Source organism: Convolutriloba macropyga, chromosome 10, assembly GCF_964194025.1.
Source record: "Convolutriloba macropyga chromosome 10, txConMacr16.3, whole genome shotgun sequence".
In the NCBI taxonomy this organism is placed as follows: Eukaryota; Metazoa; Xenacoelomorpha; order Acoela; family Convolutidae; genus Convolutriloba; species Convolutriloba macropyga.
In genome coordinates, this window is record NC_134477.1 from 33,556,197 (window position 1) to 33,566,764 (window position 10,568).

Here is a 10,568-nt window from a genome sequence, read left to right on the forward strand (position 1 = left end):
CTCGATAACTCCCTGTAAAAACGAAAAAATCTTTTTAATTCCATATTATACGCTGGACAAGCTTTCTAATGATACCAGTCCCAACTCTCTACGATGATTACATCGATCGGCCAAAATTGACTGAACAAAAAAAACCCGTTTGAGTATATAGTTCATTCCCCCCTCAAGAGGGGTCGGAACAATAATTTTGTCTCTCTGCCACATCTATATTCACAATGAAAGCAGGTTACACGACTGTGCTCATATTTTTTTCCCTGGAAAATACGGTTATCTTGTAATATTCTTCTCGCATTCTTGCAAGATAGCCGTCCGAGTTGGACTAGGGTGGTAAAAACATTATTAGCGTCTACTAGAATGCAACACATAATATGCTCTCTTTGCAAAAAAATAACTCCAATAAAAATTTGGTGGACTTGACTTATCTTAATTGCCCTAATTCACTTCAATTTAAAAAAGATTGAAAATTTGTGAAATGCCCTTATCGCTAAACGTAATTATTGATCACATTTCTTTGGAAGTATTTTTCATTTTAGGCTATTTAATTGCCCAGTGGAAAATACTTACGCCTACTTTGAGCGCTCTCCACATTAGGCGTCCACAATAGTTACAGAGAATGTGCCAGCCACATTCTTTGTAACTATTTCTTTTTTTTGAAACAGGTAATGAAGCTCGTACCGTAATGAAATAATTATCCAATTAATTTGAGACTTCGTTACTTTACAAATTAAAAGCACTTTTAAAATAATATAAGAATCAATATTTTTCCACAGTTTTCCGTAAACAAATAGAACAATGAGCCTCAAAATTGTTACTGTGAAATTCGTTATTAAATATCCTTGAGACACAAGAATTGCTCACGAGCCGAGATTTGAGTAGGGGTAAATCAGAAATTAGTCATTTGAGCTCCCAATTTTAAAAATACGAGGGACTTTTATGGAATAATCCAGTAATTGGGTTTTATTTCCTTTCTAATCAATGTCTTGTTCACAGTTTTTGCGGAACAAAAGGACAAGTGTTTGTACATTATGCTCTACCGCCCCTACCTTAAAATAAGATTGCGCCGCTAAATTTTAGAAATTGGCTACAAAGGACAGACATGGTATATTCACCAATTAGTTTAATCGTTCCTTTGTCTCAATATCCAACACTGCAAGGCCCTTTTTACATGTATAAAGATAAGTTTTGTGAAATTAAAGACGTAAAATGGACCAAATCCGCAACCTTATTTGGTTGGGGTGCTATGGCTCGTAATGCTTATACACTCGTCTACAAAGATTTTTGGTAAGTAATGTTAACAAGGCGGCTCGGTAATGTGCGATCGCGTGTGAGATAAATTAATTTGACTGCACATTGCTCTACACTACTAGGAAAATAGTGAAAAGCTATGCTTTATACGACATTTATTCTCAAATTTGTTCCGTCAGAACTTAAAATATATTAGCCCATTTCAGTAAATATGAGCAATTCATTCGAGACTTTAAGGGATACAAGGCGGCTCGGTAATGTGCGATCGCACATGAGGTTCCGACCCCGCTCATCCACAATTTTGGCATAATTGTCTACCAAATGAGGAACAGATGGAAAAACAAAAAATTCAAGTATTTTTCAAAAAAAACTGGTGTACGAACGAAAAGATAGCCTCCAAAGCAAATAACTCAGTGGAGTAAAAAATGATGCAATAGATTGATGAGATATGCCGATATTAAGAAAACGAACGAAGACGAACGGCAAAATCAAACAAAAACAACAAATATTAATTACATCAAAAAATTTACGTCCGTTTTAAAAAACAAAACTTAATAAAAAGTCAAAATAGCGTCAAATTGAACTGAAAATAAACAAAATAAATTGTAAATCACCAGAAAAAACTGGTTATTAACAAGTTTATTATAAAACTGGGCAACAATTAGATAAAAAAGAACAGAAACTTTAAAGTTAGAAAATTCGTTGAATTTAAAAAAAAACAATTAATTTCAAAGTAATGAAAACCATTAGGAATCAACTAAAATATCCCAAAGGTTTAAAATTACCAATGCTTCTATAGAGGGGAATTAAAAACTCTTGGTATTCAATTTTTTATGCAGTCACAAAAAGAACAACAAATAGACAACAAACTAAAAATCAATTAAAACTTGCCAGAAAATGCTTTGGAAGCCGTAAAGCCATACTTTGGCCCCCAAAATATGTTCGATTGCACCTTCGTCGAACACCGATATTGTATAATGTGGCCGCTCTATTTTGAAAATAAGCAACAATTAGACAAAAAAATGCAAAATTATGTAATACTTGTTTTTTTCGAAAAATTTTTTCTTCCAAAGACATAAAAGCCATTAATTACACAATGACAAATCTCAATAGGTCCGTTTATTCTTCCAAAGGAAACCCTCGAGACCTGCAATTATCCAGAATTTGTCTTACGTCTACAAAAAGAAAGTCAAATATGACAAAAATCAAAAATCCATTTACTTTTTTTTGTGAAAAACCGTGTGGAAGTCAGTAAAGTCATAACGAATTCTCCTAAAAGATTAGATTTTGTGACACCAATCCCTTTTGACACCTTCCCTTGAAATGTATTATGTGACAATCATTGATGAAACTAGGTAACAATTAGACCAAAAAAAAAGCAAGATTATTAAATACTATTTTTATCAAAAAAAAAATTATTTCCAAAGACAAGAAAGCCATTAATTACAAAATGAAAAAAATTGAATAGGTTCATTTATTCTTCCAAAGGAAGCCCCCGAGACCTGCAACTATCCAGAACAAGTCCAAGTCCTACATCTACAAAAAACCGTCAAGTAAGACACAAATCAAAAATTAATTTACATTTTTTTGTGAAAAACCCGTGTCGAAGCCAGTAAAGTCATAACGAATTCTTTAAAAACATTAGATTTTGTGACACCAATTCATTTTGACACCTTCCTTTGACGAAATTAATGTCATCCTTAACCTTTAATTAACGAGACCAGGTAACAAACAGACAATAAAAGGAACAAAATTGGGAAGTTGAAATGTTTTTTTTTGGAAAACAATTGTTTTCAAATTTTTTTCAAAGTCATGAAAGCCATTATCCATCTTCTAATATCAGAACAACGGCTCAACTACACTTCCAGGAAAAGCCAATCGAACCGGGTTAATGTACAGTAAAATAAATACGACTAAAAAGACAAAGTAAAAACGACAGTTAAAGACAAAATTAAAAAAATCAATTAAATTCTTCGAGAAAGTACTGTCGAAGCGGTAAAGAACCACAACCTATATCTTAAACGATTTAAATATTATCAATTGTGCGTTATTTTGAACGCAAAAATGTGATATATGAACTGACAATAACGTGATAATTTGACAAAACTAGAAAACATGAAAAATGGGCAAATACCTAAAAATTAAAAAAAAATTGTGAAATCTAGTAGTATCAAAGCCAGAACACCATAACTTTAGGCGTAAAACTGCAATAAAGACTAAATTTGTCTTCAACAGAAAGAATGAGCACAATTTGCTCATTGCTGACACGTAGCTACAAGTTGACCAAAGTAAGAGAAAAATGGAGGCAAAACTCAATAAGCCATTTTTTATTTAAAATTTAAAGATTTTAAAAGTCAAAAGGAAAAAAAGCTTTCAAGCAATCAACTAGATAAATCAATTTTGGACTGTTTAGGAAGCCAATAGGAACTATCACTAGTGAGCTTTGATTTGAATTATTCTGTTATTTAATTAATATAAAAAAGATCGAACTTTTGTTATAAAAAACCGACTGACAATCCGACTTATTTTTGGATTGTAACGGTCCAAGATTGGTACAGAACTAGTCCTGCTAATGCTGATTGTCCATTAGGAATATTTGATATTTGGAGTGTCATTGATATAGATATTTTGTTAGTTAAAAATCAATAAAAGCTGCGTTTTTGATAATCAACGATTAAAGCAAAAAACGGCAAAGTTTTATTAACAATGCACTCTCAACGGAAGTTGAAACGGAATTAGACCCATTTCAGTCTACAAAAATTATAGTAGAGGTGTTTTGGTGTGCACTTACTGCAAATTTAATCAGAATGGACTAAAGAAATTTATTTCGTGCTGTTTTTGATGAAAAAGTCTGAATTTTGTGAAATATTTAGACGGAATTTGTGACAAAAAAATTCAATGAAATTAGCCGACAATATATTTTGTCTTTAAACGTAAAATCAACAACATTTTCTTGAAAAATTTTATTAAGTTTTATCAAAATTGGCGAAATTTGAGTCAAAAATTCCGAAAAAATGTGAATGAAATCAACGGAATTCACTCTATTTTCTCGAAAGTTTAAACCTCGATATCTCCCTGTCAAAAACGAAAATCAAAAAAATCTTTTTAATTTCATATTCTACGCTGGACAAGCTTTCTATTGATACCAGTCTCAACTCTCTACGATGAATATATCGATCGGCCAAAATTGACTGAACAAAAAAAAAAACCCATTTGAGTATATAGTTCCTCCCCCCTCAAGAGGGGTCGGAACAAAAAAGTTTTAGTTACCCTTTGAGCAGGTGTGCAACTAGAGCAAAGTGGAAGTTGTTTCTGAAGCTGAGTCCTACTGTGTGTTCTATCTGTTTGAAGTGCCACTCCATTACAGGGTGCAGGTCCGAGTACACCTCGTCTGGAGTCTGATTAAAAGAACAATACCTCCATTTCTAGACCACTAATTCCAAAATCAGCCGATTATATTTTTATCAAATTGTTGCATTTAAAAAGATTGGCGCTATAAGAATTACAAAAGTTTAAGTTTCTGGTTCTTTGTAGCTCTGGGTTTTTTTTAATTTCTGATGAAAATGTCCTTTGCTTTCTATATTCAAAAATACTTTTTTTTTATTTGTGAAGCGAACTTGTTGGTGTTTTGAGCGCCCAATTCTACCATGAAAGCGACCTCTGATTTGTTTGAGTTAGCTACCTTGTTGGAGAATAGCCCGAAGGCATCGAGAGTGGTCAAGTTCATCTCCATGAGACTGAGTCCAGCACTGTACAATCCAATATCGTCCAGTTGCATCACAGCCACAGCCACCCAGAACAGGCTTTGATGCACCTGAGAACAAAGAGTTCAATCAACATTACATTAGAATTGAAACTTTTAGTTGAAGACTTAAATCTTTGGTGGCCAAAAAATTAAACAAACAGAATTTGATATAAATTTATAAGAATCACACTGAAACATGATAAATCTTGCCGAGATCTTGACATGGCACATCTTTGCATGGGTATCAATAAACAAGATCTAAGCAACATAACTAAGAACCGAGGACCGATAACCATGACATCGCAAAACAAACCTACATTTAAAAAAGAAAAAGCACGTTGAAGTGTTTCAGCACAAAATCATAACATCAAGCAAAAATTGACATGGCCAGCCAGCAGATTGCCGGAATATAGCCGCCGTTGACCTCACTGACCTAGGTTGAGATTCAAACAGTAAGAGAAAACTAAGACAAAAATTGACAACTCAATTCTCTTCTGTGTCAAAAGTTTTTCTAATTTAGTCTGCAGTTTCATTAGAGTAGATAAATATGGAGAGTTAAGCCTCTAAATTGGAGAACAATAAACTTTCAAAAATTTTGAAAACAATAGCAAATTTTAACAAAATATTGCTAAAACTCGAGATATTTAAACTTCAAAACCACTTCATTGTCTCAAGAGACTATCCAGTATCCCTATCTCAAGCTTTAAATGATTTCACTAGCTCATAAAGGTCCATAAACTTGGAACATGATAATAATTTTCCAAAAATTTGAAAAAAAAATTAAATTTTACCAAAAAATCGCTAAAGCTGGAGTCATTAAAAAAATGATAACAATTCCATCAACTCTAAAATCTGAGCGAAAACTTATCATCAAAACTTGGAGGAGGTCCCTAGGACCCTGGTGCAGGAAAAATGCTTAAAAAAATTCAAAAACAATCAAAAACTTGAAAAAATGCAAATATTTTTTTAAAATTGTCAATATTAAAATCTTGAAAAACATTCGATTACATCTAGAAGCTATGCAGTAACCTATAATCAAATCCTAAAGGACGTTTAGTGGCTCTTGAGACCGAAAAAACCTAAAAAATGACCAAAAATTTCGAAAAAATTAAAAAAAAATTGCAAGTTGCATAAATAACTGCTAAAATTTGTTATAAAAGTTGAAAATTAATCCATGCCCAAAAAACATTTTCTAGTACCTTACTATCAAGCCCTATGGGAGATTTTCTGTTAGGCTTAAAAACCTGGATAATGACAATAAATGTCAAAAAAAATTGAAACAAAAATTGCATGTTTTGTAAAAAAAAATGCTAAAATTTGTGGTATTGAAAACTTGAAAAACATTCCATTACGTTTAGAAACTGTACAGTAACCTATGGTCAAAACCTAGAGGAGGTTCCTCGGCTCTTGAAGCGGCAGAAACCTAAAAACCAACAAAAATTTTCAAAAGACTTGAAAAAAATTGAAAATTTCATCGAAAAATTGTTAAAATTTGTGACAATAAAAAACTTAAATTTTTTCCATGGCCAAAAAAAATTGAAGTCACTTATTATTAAAGCCTTAAGGAGGTTTTCTGGCCCCTGGGTCTAAAAAAAACTTGAATAATGAAAAACAAATGTCAAAAAAAAAATGCTGAAATTCGTGATGTTAAAATGTTGAAACCATTCCACTACCACTATGCAGTAACCATTTATTAAAACCTAGAGGCAGAAAACATTGACACCTAGGGCCGAAAAAACTTAAAAATTAACAAAAATTTTCGAAAAGCTTGAAAAAACTGTTATTATTATAAAATTGCGTGTTTTTAGCGATCGGTTGTTCGAACGTAGCCACGGTGGGGGGGGGGGGGGGGGGGCTGATGGAGAGAGAGTGTGGGGGCAACAGGGGTGGGGGCAACGGCGCGGTGGGGGGTGAGGCAATAAGGGCAGAAGGTCAACAGTGGGGATGTCTTCAACCTCTCTTGCGCCCTTCACACCATAAGTATAACTCTCCAAAACAGTTTGAGCTGAAACAGAGCTGAAAGGCTCTAAAAGCACTTAATGCCCGCTGGGAGCTACCTGCTTATCCCGTTTTTGAGGACGAAAAGTCAAAAGCGTCAGACGAAAAATTGGTCAAGCGAAAAATCGCATAAAAAAAGACCGACAGGACTAATATAATTGCTACAAACTTCGTTTGAGAGCAATTAATAAACAACTTTGATAACTGACTGCACCAAGTTCTTAAATACTAAATCTCAATGCCCTGGCTCTATTGGTTTAACGAGTTTCTTCTGATTTTGCTTTTAAACTTTGTCTGTATTTGCAAAAGTTTGCTGTTAAATTCTAAACTCCATTCCATTAAAACAGTGAGTGATGTGAGTCAGTGGTCTAACATGAAAAAAGTGGCGACTCATGTAAAACCAATAAAAGGTTTAAAAACGAATTAAAGAACGGATTTTTTTTCCCGATTAGGCCCCCCGTACGTTATGCACCCCAAGTTACTGAGCACGTGTCATTATATAGTGAATTACTTTGAAAAAAAAATACGGCACGTTCGCACGAGGGGTGCAAATAATATGCACCCACTAAGCTGGGGGCAGAAGCTGGGGGAGGAGGGGGAGAGATCCAAAAAACATAACAGGACAAGTCCAAAAATACAATCAAATAAATGAATTGACTAATAACCAGACAAACAAAGCCATAACCCCATATGCGCAAAACTGAACAAATTTAAAAGCAATTAAAAACTCTTTTTCAATGAACTCGTGTTTTAAGAATCATCCAAAAACAACACATTATGAAAACATGGACACAACGTATCTTCAAAATGATTAAACATTAAAACAGTAAACAATAAAAACCACAATTTCTTTTTCTCTGCTCTTCAATTTGTTCAGTAGTTTGATCTTAACACTTCTTCACATGCTAAACAGTTATCGCCACCAAATCAAAATTTCGATTAAAAATACGCTCCACAAGTACTCCGGTTTGAATCCTTTAAAAGCCTCGGTGAGACCAAAAATGCTCAATGCGTCGAGGCTATTGAAAAATAAAAACCAAGATAAGATTAAACCAGCCCTCACTTTTTTAAACGCAGCTATTGGGCATCGACAAAACAATCCATGCCTGGATTGATCGAAAAAAGCAATACAATACATATCTTGTAATGCAAAGATGAACACAGCACACGAAGACAAGGCAAGGCATATACAAACACTTTGATTATAAATTTCTTTTTATGTCAGATCAATGAGCTAAAAATATATTGCATCACCAGTGAGAAGTCAGCAGGCAGGAAAGACTGCACTCTAGTGAGACATATGATGATGGCCTCAATCAAATCAATGTCGTCCTTCGTAATTGACACTTTGGTCTGAAACAAAAATGAACATTTAGGGCAAATATATACCACAGCCGTAAGTTTCTTTCTAATGGCCATGACTTGCTATTGATCTCAGTCTCATGATCTTCTGTAACAATTTTGCGCGATGCAAAGCGTCTTGTACTTCATTGGTTTGATAAAGAAAAGCAGCTAATGTTTGAACAAGTGAAAAATTAAATATTGCCAACCAGTATCTGCAAGAGTGCTCGAATGTCCATATCAGTTGCGGTCCTGCTAATGCACCCCAACACCACTATTGCACGGGGTTGGAACGCCGGATTGTATTGGAATGCAAATCTGAAACAAACTGCTCTCAAACGAGGCAAATATCTTCATTAAGGGTTCCAACTCACGTTGATAGTGTTCTTCAAAAACCAATGAAACGAGTTGAATGGGGGGTGTGGGGATACATCCAATTTTGGTTAGACTAAACGGGCTATTGACTATGATCCGGAAACAATTCAAAATTGTGAATGAGGTCATTTGGATTACGTAAAAAAGAAAAAATACAGGGAAAACAATGGTAAAACATAGCTGGCTGAATCAAAAATTGGCTGCTGAAAAACCTGTGATAAAAATTTGGTCTCAGGGTTTTTGCAGAATGTTTTCCAGCTAAAGGAATCATCCAATCATCATATCAAGTTTCTTTGTCGAAACCCATAAATTGAAAAATTTTAATTTTTAGAAATTAAATATCTTTGATATTTAATTTCAAAAAATTAAAATTTTTTCAATTTATGGGTTTTGACAAAGAGTTATTTGTTGCAGCTTTGGCAATTACACAATAAAGAAAGACAGCTAAAAGATGCGAGATTAGGGAGCATGAGGCTTCCTCAATTGCAGAAATAAGCATAGTTTGCTTAGTTCGCTGTTTCTTTACCGGTTCTAATTGAATTCCGTTGAGGACAAATGACGGGTTTTTATGTTTGGAATTTGTTTTATAGTTGTAATTTCTTAGAGATTTTTTGGAAGATTAAGGGGTAGAATACGGTGTAACGCATAAAATTCATTCAATGGTGGTTTTGGTTAATACAAATATTGATCCATGCAAGCCGCCTCGCAAGATTTGGATCAAATTGTCGAACAAATCAATAAGATTTAAAACAAATTGTCGAACAAATCAATTTTTTTGTGGTCAATAAGGCAATTGATACGAAAAATGGCAGTATGTAAAAGTCTTCCAACGGTTCCTGCTTTTAGCAATTTCCCGCAAAACGCTTACAAGATGATAATACAAATATGTCAAAGCCACGCTGTGAGGAAACAAGTTTTTGTTCGCTGCACAGAATAGGTGATCACCGTCCGCGTATTAAAAAAATGCCAACTTGTTCCAATAGTGGCCCTCTAATAAGTGAAATTGATTTGTTGGATCTATTCTGTTAATCCCCCCAGTGTTTTTGACCCCCAGTTTCAAATTATGTGTTGTTATATAGCACGTTACTATATAAAAATTTAGCACGTGCTCCTGGAGGACATAAAAGATATGTTCCAACAAACGAAACTATCGAACCAGGAATAGATTCGATTTTTTTGAAAGGGGGAGCCACTCGATTGTGATAGCAGTCAGTCATAATTAGATAACGCTCCGACAATTGAAATTGATACGTTTTGAAGTCTTTCTTAGAAACTTTAATATGCAAACATGTGCAAACATGGCAATCCCAAATTTGGAGTGACCAATTTCGTTTCTGATCAGACCACAAGGCAATGAAATATAAACTTCATTGCGGAAGTAAAAGCATGCCAGATTTCCCTCTTTATTGTAATTAAAGACAATTTTTTGTTCAGACAATTTTCCTTTTTTTGAGGGCATCCCAGGCTAGCATATGTGATATCAATTTGAAGCCTTCTGCGTCTAGAATTTCACTACAAAGAGAAATTTCCGGAATTTTGCTTTTTTGGAAAATAGTTTTCACCCCTTTTCTACCCACAATTTCAGGCAATTTAGCCATAATTTTTTAAATCAAATTTAGCTAAAATCATTTACCACAACGGGCGGGTTTTTTTTCGAGTGTATCTTTGAAAACCAACTATCTATCGTTTTGTCCATGTCTCCATATAGTAAAGAAAAACAAAAGAAATTGCGTTAAAAGTTTGTCTTGAGTAAAAGTTTGTGACAATTTTTCACCCAATTTTTAGATTTTTTTAAATCCAATGTTCAGTTCGTTTTTAATCTTTGTTTAAGTCTTGATAAACAGGGAGAAAATCATTGAGATCT

General features: G+C 33.9%; 1 protein-coding gene across 1 annotated transcript in view; it reads right to left on the minus strand.

Moving 5' to 3' along the window:
• LOC142347999 (neurofibromin-like) overlaps positions 1-10,568 on the minus strand; it is a 634,373-nt gene that overhangs the window by 24,934 nt on the left and 598,871 nt on the right. The window contains exons 39-42 of the mRNA XM_075399163.1: positions 8,539-8,647; positions 8,243-8,341; positions 4,928-5,059; positions 4,516-4,643 (exon numbers count right to left, since the gene is read on the minus strand). Of these exons, the coding sequence (XP_075255278.1) occupies positions 4,516-4,643; positions 4,928-5,059; positions 8,243-8,341; positions 8,539-8,647 (468 nt within the window). The remainder of the gene's footprint in view (positions 1-4,515; positions 4,644-4,927; positions 5,060-8,242; positions 8,342-8,538; positions 8,648-10,568) is intronic.